General features: G+C 25.7%; 1 protein-coding gene across 3 annotated transcripts in view; it reads right to left on the minus strand.

The window, feature by feature from the left end:
* Positions 1–272: 272 nt before the first annotated feature.
* The window catches only part of LOC134827857 (atypical protein kinase C), a 113,008-nt gene continuing 92,838 nt past the window's right edge, over positions 273–20,442 (minus strand). The window contains exons 3-13 of one of the 3 annotated variants that reach the window (XM_063840712.1): positions 14,664–14,749; positions 13,256–13,417; positions 12,725–12,912; positions 10,549–10,755; positions 10,326–10,461; positions 10,077–10,251; positions 9,915–10,015; positions 9,196–9,390; positions 2,572–2,687; positions 2,239–2,365; positions 273–596 (exon numbers count right to left, since the gene is read on the minus strand). In XM_063840712.1, coding sequence (XP_063696782.1) covers positions 2,281–2,365; positions 2,572–2,687; positions 9,196–9,390; positions 9,915–10,015; positions 10,077–10,251; positions 10,326–10,461; positions 10,549–10,755; positions 12,725–12,912; positions 13,256–13,417; positions 14,664–14,749 — 1,451 coding nt within the window. In that variant the 3' untranslated portion in view covers positions 273–596; positions 2,239–2,280. Of the gene's footprint in view, positions 597–2,238; positions 2,369–2,571; positions 2,688–8,936; positions 9,056–9,195; positions 9,391–9,914; positions 10,016–10,076; positions 10,252–10,325; positions 10,462–10,548; positions 10,756–12,724; positions 12,913–13,255; positions 13,418–14,663; positions 14,750–20,442 lie in introns of all 3 variants that reach the window. The other 2 variants (XM_063840710.1, XM_063840711.1) reach the window with 2 other exon arrangements.

The following is a 20,442-nucleotide window of genomic DNA, read 5'->3' on the forward strand; positions in this document are numbered from 1 at the left end:
AATGTTACTTTAGAGAATTCAGAAGGGTACTTACTTAAGACACTTTACCGAATTGTTGCCAAGGTTTTGGTTTTTTTTTGTTGTAAAAAAATTAAACATAAAACTGCTTCGTCCTTAATTATGCAAAACTTCACTTTTTTTTCGCGCTGCTTAAATAATTTTCACTTGATGCCCCCTTTTTTATTTAATTTTTAATAACCTACATTTTTCAATGATAATAATAATTGTAATAAGATATATAGTTGTAACAATAATACGTTGGTTGTTTTTTTTTTGTAATTTTTGTTTCGTAAAATTTTCAACAGGTTGATTTTTTTTGTTAGCTAATTTCATGCATTTTTTATTTTAATTTTTTTTTATTTTGTTATTAATTTTTCCCTATCGTTTTTTTTTTGTTCATTCCTTTTGTTTTTTTCTTAATTTAATTTTTTTAATTTTTTTTTTTTTTTTTTTAGTTTTTTTTTTGCTTATACTTAATTCAATGGAAGGCAAAACATGTGCTGAAGTAGACTTTTGGATGGTGGAGGAGGTAATTGAAGAATACTTAAATCATCCACAACGGAATCATATTCGCTAGAATCGTCACAATAATATTGCTGAAACGGCAAAAAAAAGAAGAAAGAGAAAAAATTGATTTTATTATTAACTTTAATTAATCTTTGAGAGAAAAGCATAAAAGAAGCAAAAAAAAAAGTTTTGTGAATATTTTTCCAATCAAATGAACACAAATTTGTTGAAAAGTTCAAAAAATTTGTTTTTCTGGTCATTTTATGCCGCAAAAGTTTTAACAACACAGCGAGGTAACTTTTATGATGAGAGCAGCAAAATCAAAGCCATCAAAATAATAAAAATAAATTGACAAATTCCCTTTTTATTGGTGTGCGCGTTGTGCTGTGCCTAAAAGGTCCTTCCACTAATGAATGACGAGAACAAAGGAGAAAAAAAAATAAAAGTGCCTGACAATAATTTAATGTTGCCCAATTTTTGATATTATTGGCTTTTTTATGTCGCGCAGTCTGCTTTGTTGTGCAGTCAAACGATTTTTTTTTTCAGAAATATACAATAAATAAGGAGAACCCTTTTTTTACATCAAATATTCTAATATCAATAATAAAACAATATCATCTTATCTCTGAAAAATTCACCCTTTTTGTCATTCGTCTTTTCGTTATTCAAATGACCAATTTTAACAATAATAATAAGTGTATTGCTTCGGGGATACACATTTTTTTTCTTTCTCAGATAAATTTATTTTTCAAACGACACGACGAATGACCAAACGAAGAAAAATGGAATAAAACAAAAGGTATTATTTGGATTTCGCTTCAAGAGCTGGATAAGCATTGGATTGTCATTCATAAAATTGGACAAAAATTGAAAATAAAACTTGGTTGAGAAAGATTTGCCTTGAGCGCCCTTTTTGAATATTATTTGCAGACTAAGAAAATTCTATTTTTATCTGGAAATGCCGAAAGTTTTAAAAGGAAAAAAAAATAAAATAAAAAGAAATGTCTGACAAATATTTTTTTTTCATGATAAGTGCTTTAAAAATTTATACGAGGTCAGCATTTGGCAAAAATTATAAAAATTTATTTTTTTTTAATCATAAAGATAATTTTTAAATTAATTTTTAATTGAAAAAAAATCACAAAATATTTTTTAAATTTTAAGTTAAATTTATTAATTTTTGAATTATTTTTTAAATTTTTAACATTTGATTTAAAATTAATTTTAATTTTTTTTATTTTTATTTTCAAAAAAAAATTAGGAAAATTTTTTAAAATTAAAATTAGTTTTTATTTAATTAAATTTTTAAATAATATAATAAATAATTAAAATTTTTTTTTAATTAAAAAAAAATTAAAGATTTTTTGTAAAATAAATTTTTTATAATTTTTAAGATGTATTTTTATATTTTGTTTAAACAAAAAATTAAAGATTTTTTAAAATAAATTTTTTTTATATTTTTTGAAAATTTTTTTGAAAAAAAAAAAATTTATTTAATTTTATTAAAATTTTTTAAAGTTAAGTTTTTTTTTAAATTCAAAATTATTAAATTATTTTTTTGTTGTTTAAAAAATTTTAAAATATTTTTTAAAAATTTATATTTATTTTTTCTTGTAAAAAAAAAATTCAAATAACTTGTAAAAAATCAATTTATTGAAATATGTCATTTGTGGTTTCATTGCATTGGAAAAATATTTAAAAAAATTTTTTTCAAGAATAAAAAAAACTTACTTGCATATTATTGTATGGATGTAATTGGCACGTCTCGTGGTGTCAGACGCAATCCTCCAATGACATGAGCAATGGATTAACATATTCAAAACCTTCGAATTCTGACTGGTCTATCTTATCTATAACCCTGCTGTTGTAACGGAAAATTTCGCATTTGAAAAAAAATAAAAAAAAGAGAAGAAAAAAAATATGGAAAATATTAGAACATGAAAATCACATTAAAATACAAATATTTGCACAAGGAATAATTACAAAAAACATCAAAAAAGAGAAAACTCGAATTAATTAAAAAAAATAAACGTCAGGCTGGAATATTTCGGCGTAAATACTTACTCGTCATCTGGCGTCAAGTGTACCGGTTCATCCGTAAATTCGGGCGGGAAATTAGCCAGATCCCGTTCCGAATCTAACCTTGGCTTAAACGGAGGACTGACTTGCTTAGACTCAAGCTATAATAATAAAAAATTTAAATGAAAACTAGAATAAAATAATAAAAAATTAAAAGTTTGACTCTCTTTCTCGTCGTAGAAACGAAAAAAAAAAAATAAAAAACTTAAATTTATGTTAATTAAATATAAATTTATCTTTGATTTCATGTTAAATGTTAAATCAAACGAAGCGACCGTTCGAGCATGCGATGAGACGAACAACTTGCGATCGGGTCTTGAATAATAAGATGCCCAAGGAGACAATTTTTATGAATAGCTTGAAATTGCGTTAAATAAGATAACTTTTCTTTTTCAAATCTATACAGCAAGGTTATGAATTTCTCCGACAACACAAACAAATTTAATCAACAAAAAAGTTTCCTTATTGAACATTTTTTTCCATAAATATTTATTTCGTTCTTTTTATACGAAAAGAGAGAGATAAAAATTGCTGCGAGACGAGCAGAAAAGAAGAAGAACCACAATCAAGTTTGTACAAGCTCAAAATTTTTATCTTGACACGCAAACAATAAAAAATAGTTGGTGAATGGAATGACAACAGCCAAGTCGGGAAGGAAGAGAGACGAGGACACGACGACAAAAAAAAAATAGCACTCGAGAGACTGAAATTGTGATGAGAAAAATGACGAAATTCATCAAATAAACAAAATAAGGAGAAAAGTATGCAAAAATGGCATGTCCTTCAGCGAATATAAGCGAAAAGAGTTGTTGTTATAGTTTTCTCTCTCTCTCGCTCTATGATGGCGAATATGCGGCAAAGACGAGCGACAATGACGAATACGAAATAAATATGAAAAATTGTCTGTAACGTGCTGCAGCAATGGAATGCAAAGTGGAATTCATTTGTTTTCTTATCTCTCGCTTTCGTTCTATTTTAATATTTTTTTTTTTATTATTTGAAGAGTTTTTCCTATTGTTGTGTTATTTCATGCAGTGCCATGAATAAAATCAAGTATGGCAATAGAGGTAATGAAATTCTTGTCTGCGGCTTAAAGCAAAAAGTGGAAATATGGAGTAAAGTTGTTACAAAATGTCTTAAATTCATCTGGCAAAGAGAATTAACGAAAGCCAGACTCGTGGGCGGCGACTGCAAATTAATTCATCCGGGCATTTTGCAGAAAATTAATCAAATGCATTTACCGTTGCAATTAGAGACTTCAGAACTGGGTTCTCGGCATTTCGAATTTTCAAACGGGTAATTTTGAAAAATTAAATTTTTTAAAACTTTTTATTGGGATAAAAAAAAATATATTTTTTGAAATATTTTTTTTTTAATAATTTGCAAGTTGTGAAAATTTAATTTTTTTTTTTAAATTGGTACATAATGTAATATTTTATTAATAAAAAGTTCGTCAAAGAGCATGAAACTTAAATTTAAAAAAATATTTATGTCTTTTTCGAAATTAAAAATAAAAAAATATTTAAAAATTTAACTTTTTTTTCACTAGACTTTAATTTTTTGAGATATTAGATTTTTCAAAGGTAAAATTTTTATATTATTTTTTCTACAAATTTAATTGAAATTTAATAAAATGTATTAAATAATTAAAATAAATTATTTTTTTATTTAATTAAATTTATTTTATTCATTTTATATATTTTGAAAAAATATTTTCATGATGATTTCCAAAGTTTTTTGCTTTATTGAAAGATTTATTGAAATTTTTTTCTTAATTTTCCTATTCTGAGCATTTTTTTAAATATATTTTTTCAAAGAAATAAAATTTTCGAAAAATTTTATATGAATTTTAAATTTTATTGTGAAATAAAAACAAAATAAATATAATAAATTTTTGAGCGATAAATATTATTTTTGATTTTTGTTAATTTTTTACTTTGAGATGTGCTATTAAAAAAAGTCAAGATACTTCACATAAAAAATTAATGAAAAAAAAAATTTCATAAAAAATAACTGTCAAAAAATTTTGAAAAATAAACTCAGAGATTTTTTGAAAAATATTTTCAAAATTTTTTTAATTTTTTTTTTTTTTGAAAATTTATAAAAATACGCAAAAAACGGTCATTTTTGAAGAAATGTTTAACTGAATAATAATGCTAATTGCCTAGTAATGGTATTTTTTTTGAAACACTCGATATCCGACTAATAAAAATCGCCAAGCAATTGAAGTCTCCAATTGCATCGCATGGAACTGCAACAAATAACTTAATAATAAAAAATAAAAAAAAAAACGAGAGAGAAAAAAATAGTTAGAGAAAACGGAAAATTTATTCACAAACAAATATTATTCCCTGTTCTTTCTTTTCTCTTTATTTTTTTCTCGCTTTAAAAAAAAAAGTTGCTCGACTCATATATATTAAAGAAATATCCCGGAATTACAACGATAAACTCTCAAGTGAACAAAGTATTTATGAAATTATGCATAAGAAATCGTTGCAGCAAAACAGTTCTGGTCTGTCTCTACGTTACAATAAAAAATACCATCACGGACTAAGTAGGCAATAAACAAAAAAAAAACACACTGAGAAAAAATATAATATTTATATATTCAAGAAAGTTTTTTTTTTCTTTTACGGAAAAAGTTTGAACCGCTCTTTTATTACTTAAAAATCCTTCAACGAAATATTTTTCTGACAAACTTTTACAACGAACCTGTGTGTGTGTGTCATGTAGCACCGTAGAAGACAATAAACGATCTCTCTTTTCTTTTTATGATGCATTTTCATCAAAAAAAATATTTTTTTGCTGATTCTGCGATATTTCTCAGGTAAAAACTGGTTACGATGAATTTTATTTTTTTTTCTGAAGTGCCATCAAAAAACGCACTGATAGCCACAAATTGGCATGAAGTGGCAGTTTTTCATGCCAATCAAAGGCAAAATTTCTTAAACGAAACTTTTTAAGATTAATTTGCATTGATTTGTGTTGAAAATGAATTTTTCTCGAGAAATTCAGCAAAAAAAAAAAATTGCAGGACGATCATTTCCTGTCATGTTGCCCCTGGAGAAAACTTTTAATTTACTTAATGACATAAGCAATTAGACAGACATAATAAAATAATAATAAAATAAAACATTCAAGAGAGAGAGAAAAGAAAAAAAAGTCCTACGGAAGTTTTGCTCTCGAGTACAGTCAATTTCAATCTGCATTTCCATTGTTTTATTCCTGCCACACGTTCGGCAGCTGCACGTGCTGCAGTACATACGGGCAAAGTTCTAGTTTAATTTTAATGAAAAACTTAGTTAATTAGTTTGTTTATGATGTGTTGCTGTGTATGCATTTAAACTTGTTTTGCATAATAAAATGATTATATTATTGTAGTTGTGCAGCAAAACGACCGGGACACCGAGTTGGCATGCACGACGGAGGAAAAAAAGATAATATAATTTATAGGCAATTTAGTCTTACTCGCTCTCGAGAGTAAAAGGAAGATTATTCATACGCGAAAAAAAAAACTTGATAAAAATATCGTACGTCGTGCGCATTAAAAGATTTAATTAAGAAGATGGCAAAACAATAAGGCATCAAAAAAGTTCGTTCTTTGAAATACCAACAGACATGTTCTTCTTCGGAGAAACTCTATTTTTTTTTTCTTTTCTCGAACAAGGTAAAAAAAACATGCGTGTTTGTTCAAAAAATTATCCTGATCTTATTTTTGTTTCACATTTATTTTTTTTCCTCGCACAACAATTTTATTTTTTATTCAATTTTAACTTCTTTGTTACTTATTTAGAAGGTCAAAGGTAATCTTCTAAAAAAAAATATAAAAATTGAGTCGCAAGAAAATTGCAAAAAAATAAAGATTAATATTAAAAGCCCTCTTTTGTGATATTTTATTCAGTTGAAATGCGTCAGAGACTCAACCTGCTCGCCGCCTTTTCTCTGTCTTGTTTATAGCTGCCAATGATCATTATTTTTATGATACCTCTTAACATATTTTTGCGCAAACACTCGACGTTTTTTTTCCTCGTGCAAATATCACATAGCAAATGCACAGCAGGCGAGGACGAAACGAGTGACTGCTTTCTGGAATGTTGATTTGAATAATAAATAAGATCAAGAAGCACATCAAAACACAGAACAAAGCGAGAGATGATACGGAAATGTTATTAAAACAATAATAATAGAATAGAATAAGAGGAAAGAAAAAATATGAAAAATGATTTTTGCACGTGGATAAATATTAATATATACGGAGGAGCGTGAAGAAATGGTGTACAAGAGACAATGTTTCTCTCTTTTTTTATCGTTTAATAGCGTCTTTTATGGTGTCGATTACTCAATGTCTTCGTTATTTAAAGGTAAAGCTCGTTTTATGCGACTTCGGGGAGCTCAAGGATTTTTTTTGACGTGATCTTGTGATTTTAAGATGTCAAGAAATGTCATTTTTTGAGGTAAGACTCTTAATAAAATTTTTTTCTAAATTTTTTAACATTCAGAAATTTTTTTTTTAATTTTTTTCAGACTGAAAAAGTTTTTTTTAGTTAAAAATATTTATGGACAGGTAAAAAGTTTGGTATAAATTATTTTTTTTTATTAAAAATGCTCAATTTTTTATATTGAATAAAATTTCTTCTGAGATTGAAATATTTTTATGAAACATAAAAATTGAACATTTTTAATTCCAAATATTATAAACCGAATTTATTAAAATAAAATTTAAAAAATTAATTAAAATAAAATTTAAAAAAAAAAATTTTAAAAAAAATAAAATTAATTTATAATTTTTTGAAATTCTTAAGAATAAAATATTTTTTTTTTTTTTTTTGAAAAGACAAAAATAATTAATTTTTAACTTATTCTTGAATATTAAAAAGTTTAAATTTTTAAATAAATTAAATTTAATTTTTATTTTTCAATTTAAAAACTTGATTTAAATTTATTTAATTTTTTTTTATTGAAAATTTTATTATTAACAAATAAAATTGCTCAATTTTTTATTGAAATAATTTTTTTTTAATTTGAATTTAAATTAATTTTTAAATCTAATTTTTATTTTTAATTTGTAGGTATATTTTTTGTTAAATTAATTATTTTTATTTGTCTCAAAATAATTTTTCTTTGTTCACGACTCAAACAAAAATGAATTTTGAAATTCTTTGCTTTTAATCAATCCAATTAAGCTTTTTTGACCAACCTCCATAGAAATGCAGCTCTTTTAAGTTTTAATAAAGCTCTTAAAATTTCGCACAAAAAGTCCGAATGTAAAGTTTTTCACTTTTTCTTTTGTCTCAAAACGGTAATTACTATCAAAAAAGCGAACTGCATTCAACATTAAAATAATAATAAAACAAAAAAAAATATATATGAAAAGATGGTGCCTTTGGGCATCCGCCTGTTTTACTTCTGTTCTCTTCTCTTTCAATTTGCGCGAAAAAAAACCTCACAAAACTATTATTTTATTTTTCTCTATTTCAATTTAAATTTAAACGTTAATTATAATGGCGCTGCGCTATACGTGGCGCGAGAATAGATGTCAAAGTCGTCTTTCATATTTCCTTTCCATTCTTCTTCTTCTTCTTTTTGCTTCTCTTTCATCATCACATAAAATCATACAATTTTTCTTTTAATTATTTTAACCATAGACGACAATGACTTTTCTTTTTCTGTGATTTAAACAATGAATCTCTTCGTGCATTTTTACTTCGTTTTTTTGATATATTTTTTGTCATTTTTATCCAGTCGAAAGAAAAATGTAACAATGGCAGAAATATTATTTATCTTAGTTTCGTCGAGTAAGCATGGCATTTCAACTTATTCTTCCGTTGTTTCATGAATTCTTTGACAATCGAGAAAGTTTAAAATAATTTTTTTTTTGTTTAAACGAAAAAATTATTTTAATGTGATTCTTTGTAATAGTTTTTTGTACCGTTCACAAAATAATTATTTTGAAGTGTCCTGAATATTTCAAGAGAGTCATTAAAATGCACTTGCTCAGGTCAAAAAAATGCGTATGAAACATAAAAAATAATATTAAATGAACAAAACATTAAACGTTTCTCACCTGCTTTAATTTTAATTTATTTTTTTAATAAAACAAATATTTCTAGGAAATATTTTAACTAAAAAAAAGTTTAACATTACAACATTCATTAACAAACGAACGAAAAAAAAAATCGGTTGCAATGGAATTCAAATGAAAATATTTTAAAATGAACAACATTCATAAAATTATTATTATTTTTTTTTTAATAAAAGTTAATAGTTAAATGTAAATTCCAGCCAACATTCCACTAAATTCAACTAACGAAGCAACAACAGCAAAATGAACAAGGCGGAGACACACTTACGTATCGTCGGGCGTTAATTCGGCTGGTTCACGTGTAAATTGTGGATCAAAATTACATGTTAAATCATCACTACCATCAAATGTCGGCACATATGGTGGTATAACTTCTTTTTGAGCAAGCTTTTATCGTGATTTTTTTTTATTGGTGGAAAAAAATATTTTGAAAAATTTTAATTTTTTTTTACCATCACCCAGAATATTTTATTAAAAAAATTAAAATAAAGAAGAGAGTCATGCAAAAATGGATGGAAAAAACTCACCATTTCCCAGTCAATACTTTTGAAGAATGGATGACTGACGATATCCATAAAGGCAGAGTCACGTGAACACCCAAGACGATCAGCTGGATTTTTGTTTAAGAAACCTTTAAGTACTGAGGCGGCTTTTACACTAAGCGAACGTGGAATACGTATTGTCTTCTCCAATATAACTTGGAATAGGTAGTCTTCAGTATTCTGTGAAAATTATTTTTGAAAAAAAATAATTTAATTATAATTTTGTTTTATTTTAATTAAATCTAAATTTTTATTGTTAATTTTTTAATATAATAATTTTTAAATTTTAATTGAATTAATTTTTTCAAATAGAATTTTTTATTTTTAATGAAAATTAATTTAATTTAATTATTAATTTTTTTTCATAAGATTTTTATTTTTTTTAAGTTAATTTAATTAATATTTTTTAAAACTTTTCATTAATATTTTTTATATTTGATTAATAATTTAATTTTATTTAATATTTTTAATTTTAATTAAAGTATATTGTTTTTTTAAATTTTTATTAATTTAAATTTCAAATTTTTATTTTTTTTTTTAATAATTTTTTTTAAATTAATTAACATTAAATTAAATTATTATTAATTTTTAATGAAAATAATTAAATAGGTTTTTTTTTTAATTTAATAATTTTTTAAATTAATTTTCAGATTTTTAATTTAATAATATAATTTTCAAAGTTTATTAAAAATTAAAAATGTTACCTGATCTGGATTTTCGGAAGCCCCAGCAATGTCGAAGGGACTCCGTCCCGCCAACATTTCGTACAACAAAACACCCAAAGCCCACCAATCAACGGAAAATCCTAAAATTTCAATCAAATTAAAACTTTTATTTCACAAAAAAAGTGTTAAAAAATAATTTACCGTAATCTTCCCCACGCAGAATTTCAGGAGCGATGTAGTTTGGCGTACCACAAAATGTGGATGTCGTATCGCCAGGCCGTATTCCCTCCTTACACATACCGTAATCAGTCAATTTAATATGACCCTCATGATCTAACAGCACGTTGTCTAATTTTAAGTCACGATAAATGATACCCTGCCAAAAAAAAAAAAAAAGCGCGATTAATGGAAAATTATATTTTTTTTTGCGCTGTAATGCGACATTCCTACCTTTTCATGTAAAAAGTTGAGTGCTAAACTAATTTCAGCTGCATAAAAGCGTGCATGTTCCTCGGGTAAACGACGTTGTCGTTGCATATGAAACATCAAGTCACCACCACGCACAAATTCAATTACAAAAAATAGGCTAAAATTATAATAATAATCGTTATTCGCGCGTCGTGTAATGTAATGAAAAATTAATTTTCGAGAAAAAAAAATGTGTAATATTTACCGTGATGGTGTTTGGAAGCACGAATGTAATCCCACTAAAAATGGGTGATTAGATGCCGTTTCAAAGACATGTTTTTCCGTTTGAACCCAATCGATGTCCTCGTCATCTGTTACTAATGCCTTTTTAATCACCTTCATTGCATAGATGCGACGTGTCTTCTTGAGCTCCACCATTAGCACTTTTGCATAACTACCGCGTCCAATTACCCTGCAAGATAATGATTAAAATAATAATAGTGATTATTGCATTGTAAAACGACTCTCTAATGGAAGAGTAAATAATTGAAAATAAAATCAAATTATCGCGAAAGGTGTTCATTGTTACTCGAGCTCTTATCGAAAGGAGTCATAAAAAAAGGCATTAAAGGAAATTTTCTGCTGTTTATTTTTAGTGCTAGTCACTCGCGTGTGTAAAAATTTGTGTCGCCAGATTTTCGACGAATAATCAACATACAGAAAAAGTGACTCAGGTGCCACATGAAAATTGCGCGCAACAACAATTATAAAATTTTCGCTTCTTTAAATTTTATTTTTGTTAAATTTTTAACGTAAAAAAATTTGAAACTCATTCCAATTAAAAAAAAATTGTTACAAGAATCAGTCAAGCAAATTAAAGCTGCTTTTAAATTTTTTTTATGTATTTTTTTATATATTTTTTCTATTCTTTGCATTTTCTTTAACTTCCTATAGAATTTTTTTTATCAGAGGCGTAATATTTTCAAAAATGTGTAAGAAAAAATAAAAATATTTTTCATATATTTTTTTCATATAAAAATTAAATAATTATTTAATTTTTAATAGTTTAAAATAAAATTTAAAAAAAAAAATAAAAATATTTAAAAATTAAAAAAATGAAATTTACTAAAGAAAAATTTAAAAAAATATTTTTTTGCAATAAATATTTTTATCCATCCCTGAATTGAATTTCTTTCATAAAAATACCCTGGTAACTGTTGTCAAATCTGTCAAAATGTTTAGCTTATTTTTCTATTAAATTAAGAATTTCAAAGAAAAAATATAATAATTGCCTGTACTCGAGCTTGATGGCAAGCCGATTACCATTGCCATGACTTTTATCCGTGCACTGGAGTAATTGCCTCAAAATTATAATGACAGAAACTTTATCCTTATTTTTTTTTAATGGAACAAATCAAAACAATGTTGAAAAAGAATTTCTTAAAGTACAAAAAATAAATAATAATGAATTGCCTTTTAAAAACGGGGAAAAATAAAAAACTTCAATATTTATGAAGTAACGTAATACGGGTAAAAGTAAATATAGCAATAAAAAATATTTTCTTTTGATTCGATTTAATTATGCAAATTAACGGCCATTAATTACAACATTCTTAATTGACGATTATTTGATATAAATTTTACCGCGTCAATTTTCCCGGACCCTCATACTTTTTCATCGATTGTGAAAAATATTTTTTTTATTTTTTCAACTAATTAAAGGCTGACTGACTGTCAACATTCATCATCATTAAATTTTCTTCTTATTTTTTTCCGGTGATGTTGATGATATAATTTTCAATGGCGCACAGTGTGGCGGAAATGGTAAAATTAAGCCAAGGAACAATATTATTTTTATTTAATAATGGGGTGAAATAATATTCAAAGGTAATTTATTTATTTTTTTAAATATTTTTTTGAGCAATTATTTAATTTAATTTTTTCGAAAATAATTTATTTTTATAAAATTCAATAAATTTTTTTTAATTTTTTTATTTGATAATTTTTGAAAAAAATAATTCGAATAATAAATTTAAATAATTAAATTAAAAAATAGAATTATAAAAGAAATTCGGCAAAAGATATATTTTTTATATATCAAAAACCATTTAATATACTTTACAAAATATTTTAAAATATTTTTGAAAAAATAAAATAATTTTTTTCTATTATCGAATTATAAAATTATTTATCTTAAAAAATAATAAATAAAATAAATTTAAATTAAATTATTTTCGAAAAAAATAATTAATTTATAAAAAAAATATATTTTTTTAATATTTTTATAATTCTCAAAAAATTGTTTTTAAAAATTTATTTTTTCAAACTATTTAATTTCATTTTTTTTAATGTTTGGCAATATATTTCATGATGCTTTTTTATTTTCCCACGGCTCGAATAAAATAAATAAAGTTATTCCCGCATCGTTCTTCTTTACTTACCTAATTAGCTCGAAATCGTTAAGTGAATACTGTCGTTGTGTGCCGGGCTCTAGTTGTTCCTCCGTGCCACTCGGCGGTATTTCAACAGCCACCTGATCGCAATTTTCCGTGATATCCTGCCCGTAGTCGAGTGTCGGCAACGAGTTGGCTGGCATAATAACTTCTGATTGCGCCTCACCGTTCACATCCTACATGACGACACAGAGAGAGAGAGAATGAGAGTTTATCAAGTGAAACGAAACATAAAATTGACATTTAAGAGTGTTTTTTATGCACTCGACTTTTATGTCGTGCCGCGTTATAAATTCTGTGCAACCACATAACTGTGTCACATTAATTGCATAAACAACATGCATGCAGAAGAAAAAAAATATATAAATCTAATCTAATAATAAATAGGGTAGCAAAGTAGTGGATGATGGAGAGAATGGCTCCGATCGAGTGGAACCCAACACTACGATGCCACGCTATTATTTTCATTAAACCTACATTTATGAGACGGAGTAGAAAAAAAAAGAGTAGTCAACTTACATCTCGTTCTTTTGCCATAATTGGTTCAACATGTTCATTACTACACGGTTTTTGTACTAGCTTGTGACACTTTTTATGCACCAGCAATTTACATTGAATACACTTAAATCCTTGTCTACCCAAGCCCCATATTCGGTCGTGACAGTATGCACAAAAGGCTCGCTACATGTTGTTGTTGTTGTTGTTGTATCGTTATCGTGCCATGTTGTTGAGAGAAATATAGAAAAAAAAGAGAAAAAATAGAAATTTAATATTTTGCAACGCTAATAAATTTTATAACGAGGTTTATGATCGTAAAATGGGCCGATATATAGTTAGAATTAATGTTAGTAAGATGAGAATTTTATGAACATTTTTTCTCGGCACAACAAAAAACGTTCCATTTAATTTTTTATCAGTCGTCGTTTTGTTTTTTACTGGAATTTTACCCTAAAAATACAGTCGCATGAACTGCTTGATGAGTCTTTTTTTCTGTAAAATAATACCAACTGTAAGCACCAGATAGTAAGTCATTGTAAGAACAGGAGAAAACTATTGGAAAAACCGAAGTTAATTGGATTTTAATGAGTTTTTATTATTAAAGTGTACAGTTTTAAATGCGGAGAAGAATTTTTTGCAGGAAATTTCCTTTTCTTCTCTTTTTTACTTTGTTTTACCCCCATAGACTTGTGACTGGTAATTAGCGATACTGCTTGCTTGATTTTTAATATTTTTATCACAAATTATTGTATGGAACGAAATTTATGACCCAGAAAGGAAGAATAGTTTTTTATTTTCTTTGGTAGCATGACGTTTAATTTTATTCTTTTAATTTTGCAAGGAAATTTTTATGACGTTTTTATTTTGTTTAAATTTTTTTTAAATATTTTTTTAAAACTTTTACGAGGAATTTTTGATGAAAAATTACTCAAATTAGGTATATTTTGTTTTTTTTTCTATTAAAATTATTTTTCTTTTTATTTCCTAATTATTTTCTTATATTTTAAAAAAACTAATAAAATTTAAAATTAAATTTTAAAAAAAAAAACTAGAAAAAAAAATAAAATTTTTTTAAAATTAGGTAAGAAAATAATTTTTAATTTTTTAATCAATTTAAGATTAAATTTAAAAAATAATTAAAAAAATAAATTAAATTTTTAATAAAAATAAAAAAGTTTTTAAACATAAAACGAATTTTATTTGAATTAATTTATTTTTGAAAAAAAAAAAGAAATTTGAAAATTTTTAATTGTTTCATATCAAATTAAAAATTAAATTAAATTATTAAATTAAAATAATAATTAAAATTAGTTTAAAAAATTTTTTCTCAATTTTTATGTACGAAAAAATGAAGAAAGTTTAAAAACTCATTTAAAAAATTATTTTAAAAATTTTCGAAAATTAAAATAATATATTTTAAAAAACTCACCCTATTAAAGCGCTTCGCTTGGAATATATGACCGTTAATACGATACAGCTTCCTCCATCTTCGGGCTCCACGACGGTAAATGCTTCCTGCAAAGAGAACAAAATGCAAATATTTATTAGTCATTAGATTCTGCAAAATCTTAATATTTATTGATTCAAGTATTTCCGATTTTTTTGCCTTCTATTTTCTCTCGTCGTCCATTGAAAAATATTTTCTATCATAGTTGAAGCAAAGGAGCAAGCAAAAAAGGTACAACAACAAACAAAAAAGGGAGAACAAATAAAATGATTAATGAATTCTTTGAGATTTTTTTTTTTGTTTCATTTTCTACATTTATACTTCCGACGAAATTTACAGACGAAGGATGGTCTCCAAACATTATTTATGTTATGTTATTTTTTTTTTACTTCCGACTTATTTTTGTTCTCTTCGTCGGAGACTTGATGGAAGTTAAGTAAATAAATGAGGAAAATATGGTCCATTCATGCAATTTTTGCTCCACCGAGTGAGTAAGTAACTGCAAGACCATAAAAAGTAAATTATTTTTTTTTTCATTATAAATAAAGTAAAGTCTACGTGTGTCATTAAACGAGATCAAACCATGATTGATTTGATGTTTTTGCCCCCACGACGACTAAGCTTCTGTTTGATCACAATAATGATGATTTAATGACGTGTTTTTGCTATCGTCGAACAACAAAAACATTATGTACACAATGTCAAGCGAGAGAAAGAGAGCGGGGGAGATGATGAGGGACAAAGGAGAAAAAAAAACTAGGGAATTATTTCGACCATACGGCTCCATTAAACGAGCGAAAGATTACCCCGTTGTCGGTCGGCAGCAAATTTACATGAATTTTGCATCAGCATTAATTAGAAAAGTGTGGTAAGAAGTAATTAGTGTATTGAATACAACAACCGTGCGTCCGTGTAAGAGGATAAATTGATTGATAATAGCGGAGTTGTGGTTTTTCCTTAATTTAAACAAGAACTATTCGCATGTGGACGGGCGGAAGAAGATGATTTGTCGAAATGTTCCATCTCTCTCTCTTTCCAAATCGATCGATTTTACCGCAAAAGTGGCACAGGCACGACGAGGAGGATGACGTTCAAGAGCAACATATGAAAATATAAAATTTTATTCGTGACTAATGTGTGCATCAATCATTCGTGAGGTCGGTCACTCTCTAGTCTGAGATGCGAGAAGTGCTCACATTCGAGCAAATATTTTATCAATAATTATTGATTTTCACATTTTCTATGATTTGGCTCATGGCATGAGAAATGATTTTCATCTTGCTCGTGTGATGCTGTGATGATGCTGCGTACACATCGTCCAACCAATTGACATATGAATATTAGTCTAATTTCCTGATACGAGTACCGCCATGTCCGGCACACACATTTTTGATGTGTGTATTTCCGATTGCATTATTGTGCTTGCTTGGCACGGGCGATGGCAGAAAATTCAAGTATGGCGAAGTAAATACAGAATTGAAGCAGGGGTACGTTTAAAAGGGTTATTGAACCATAAGCCTCAGAGAGGGCCCTGAACTGAAGATTTTGCATGAAACAAAGCTAAAACCAAATCCAAATTGTCTTTAGGAAGCTAAAAGAGGCAAAACAAACAACTATGGAAAAAATTGTTGTAATTGTCTCGCGGGGATGCAACTGATGAAATAGAAAATTTTCTAATAAGAATTTTTTCATACTAAAAATTGACTGAAAAATTAATTATTTTTTTTTTAGAATTGAATATTTAGGCCGCTCAAAATAATAAAAAATTTGTTTTTAACTTAAAATTTATGAAAGTACATCAAAAACGGTCAATTTTGATGAAATTTTTAACTTTTTTTTATTTTGGATTTTTGACTTTTAAAATGGGGGGCATGGGGACAAAATTGTTGAGCGGCCTTATTTGTAAAAATTAAATAAAATAATTAAACTTTTTTTTTTTTTTTTGTCGAAAATTCAGGGGGAAAAATAAAAATTAAATAAAAATTAAATATTTTGTTGACTAAATAAATATTTTATACTGAGATTTATGAAATTTAAAAAAAATACATATTAAAATTTTGGAATTATTTGAACGAATTATTGAAATTGAAAAAATTCTTTTTTCAGGGCCCTCTTGAGGCCGCTCAAAATAATAAAAAATTTGTTTTTAACTAAAATTTATGACGTATTTTTTTAAATTTTTTTAGATAAATTTTAAATTAAAATTTAATTTAATTTTAAAAAATTTTTAAAATTTTTAAAATTTTTACTTTTAAAATTAAACTTTAATAAAAATAAAATTATAAATTTTAAAAAATAAATAAATAAATTAAAAAATTAAAAAAAAATTCAAAAATTATTTTTTTCGAACTTTTTTATAAAATGGGGGGGGACAAAAAAATTGTTCGAAAATAAAAGTTTTATTTTTTCATACAAAATTGACAAAAATTAATTATTTTTTTTTAATCAATAATAAATATTTGAGTTATTTTTAATGGTAGTTTAAAAAATTTGATAATTTAAAAATTTAATTTTATTTATTTCAAAGTATTTGAAGGTAAAAATTTAAATAAAAAAAAAATTAATTCGTAGAAAAAAATTTTTTTGAAAATTTTAAATTAAAATTTATATTTAATTTTAAAAAATTATTAAAATTAATAAAATTTAAAATTAAACGTCAAAAAATAAAATTAATTTTAAAAAATTAATAAATTAATTAAATTAAATAAAAAATAAATTTAATTAAATTAAATTAAATTTAAATAAATAAATAAATTAATTAATTAACTAAGAAAAAAATTAAAATAAAAAATAAATTTAGAATGATGAACCTAAAATAATTTTTTTTTTTTTATTTAAGTAACGTTTCAGGAAGTAATAATAAGTAAATAAAATAAATAATAAAAAACGGCAAATTTACTCGTTACAGGCTGAAACAAACAGATTTACGCTCAATTAATTAAAAAGCATCACTTTTCTCGCTCTTCTGCAGAATAAACACTCTTCATTAACACGAGCCAACACAAAAAATACAAAAGACACACAAACACACTTCTCACTCACAGCAAGTTCCCTCCATTGTTTCCGACATGTCATCGTCGTCGTCGTCATCGTAGCGCGCGCAAATTATTAAATAAATATTTATATGGAGGAATTTTGAAGCCATAACAATAAACACGGTTATTGTGTTCGTGTCTTTAGCCCGAGAAAACTTTATAATGCCATCCAGGAGCGAGTGAATGATACATTTTTGCGAGCAGCAACGAAGAAAAATGAAATACAATACAAAAATTATCCTTAACGAAGCGTAAAACAATTTACACAAAATGCACAATAGACGAATAAAAGCACAAACACGACAGTAATTAATTGAATCATCATTTTCCTATGATGAAAAATTTCATTTGATCGCCAGTCCGGAGCACGACGACAACAACGAGGCAGATAATAACGGTAACCAATGTTTAATTTAAAGTAAACTACGCTTCATGTAGCTGAACCTGACACATAATTTATAATAATAATAATCAACGAGCGCAGGATGGGGACGATGTTCTTTTTCTTTTATTTTATCAAACAACAACAAAAAAAAATTGAAATTAACTACATTTCCTGTTCGTTGGAGGACCTCAAACAATGCGCTCCGTCGTAATTTATGCAAATAAATCTAGAAATATATGATGATGAAATGCTTATGAAGGAATATAATAGAGATTAATGATACAGAATGCGATCTTATCTACCTTTTGTCGTCTATTACTTTGTGCCATCGTTGCTCGTCTTTCGCTCAAAAACACACTTTTGCACAAACACAAAGGAAAATCGTTCAGAGCTTTAATGTTCGTTTTTTTGCATAAAAAAAAGAAAATACTTTAATAGAATAAAGGGACCGGAACAAATAGCTACCGAAAATTCCACCCATGGGACGATTTTCGGAAGACAATATGTTTTCATGAGACGCATAACTCTTCTTCGTCGTCGGCAGCGTGTCTGTTAACGTCAAAAATGGGTTCTCTTAACACCTCCCACTGTCCCTATTTTTTTTACACGCATTTTGAGTAATTTCGGAAAAAAATACGGCTTTCATGGGACGGAATTTGTTCAATTATATCAAATTTTTTAATATTAATTAAAATATTTAAAAAAAAATCTAATTATTTTGTGTCATTTTTTGTTCGATCTTATAATTTTTTTAAAAAATTAATTATTTCAAATTTTTTATTGTTTTTTATTTCTTTTCTATTTTGTAATAATTTTTTTTTGTTTTTATAAAAAATTATTTATTTTTTTTTAATTTTAAAATATTTATTTTTTTTAATTTTTATGTTTTTAATATTTAAAAATTTATTTCTGATTTATTTCATTACTTTTTATTTTTAAGTTTTTTTTTAATAATTTTATTTTATTTTAAAAATATTAAAAAAAAAAAACAAAATAAAATCCGAAAATTAAATTAAATGCGATTAAGTGGATTTTTCTATCAAAGCATTTAACTATTGTTTCACTTTTTCAAAAAAAAAAAGTTTAATCTTTTTGTCTGTAAACTTTGTTATTATATCGTCATTTTTTATGCATATTCTATATATTTCCATTATATTCCAAAGTTAGTCGACAACAACGTAGAAAAAAAAACTACTTTATCTTCTCATTTTTTTCTGCTGACCAACTTGCTTGCCATGTGTGAGAATGGCAAACAGATTTCTTCCCCTTTTTCGACCAACGTCGTTATAAGACGAAAAAATCTGACTAACAAACATATTTTTTTTTAAAGGGAAAATACATATCAGGAAAAAATTGCTAATCCCTTGTATTGGTCAAATTTACCGTAATTCCCTTTATCTAATATGTGTTTATTTTGCGACTACTCTGCAAGTTTACTCTTACTTTCGCCGCATTAAATGCGAGTCATCGTTTGGGTTAAAGTAAGTCGGTCCCTTTAAGCAAACGAAGGCGAATTTAGTAATAAATAAAGTACACAGGGAAAATGTGCGATAATCTATGGACATATAAAATGGGATAAATACCGGGCGAGCAGCCGATGGCGGCATCGACAGAGGCACGCAACAAAAAAAAAACGAAGAGGAAAGTGATACATAAATTGGGATGTAAAATGTCAATATTGATTTGTGCTTTGTCCGGAATATATACCTTTTTTTCTCGTATTTTTTGTGTGTGATTGCGTATCAAAAGAGAGAAGGAAAAATTCCTGTCGGCACTTTAGATTGGACATATCGCGATATGTGTGACTGTGTGTTTTCACGATGGAATAATAACTTATTTCTTCCTGTGTCCGCAATCGTTTTTATTTTATGCCCTGACAAAAAATGCCTTGGAAGCGCAGTTACACTGTGAAAAATTCGTGTTATTTAATATTAAATTATAAAAAAAATAATTTTTCTTTATATTTTAATTTTCGAATATTTTTAGATTTAAATAATTAAATGAAAAAAAATCTATAAAAAAATTATTTAAAAAAAAAATAATAAATAAATTAATTAAAAAAATATATATAAAAAAAATAATTAAGTACCTAATTTATTTTAATTTATTTAAATTTTATTCAATACTTTAATTTTTTTTTTAATTTTATAAACAATTTAATTTAATTTTAATTTATTTAAATTTTATTCAATACCTTAAATTATTTTTTTTAATTTTATAAACAATAAAATTTATAAACTGATAAATCATAGAAAATTTTAATTAAAAAAATTAATAATTTTTAATATTTTATTTATGCTAAAAATTTATAGCAGAAATCGAAGTTTTAAAAACAAAAAAA

Source organism: Culicoides brevitarsis, chromosome 1 (assembly GCF_036172545.1).
Source record: "Culicoides brevitarsis isolate CSIRO-B50_1 chromosome 1, AGI_CSIRO_Cbre_v1, whole genome shotgun sequence".
In the NCBI taxonomy this organism is placed as follows: domain Eukaryota; kingdom Metazoa; phylum Arthropoda; class Insecta; order Diptera; family Ceratopogonidae; genus Culicoides; species Culicoides brevitarsis.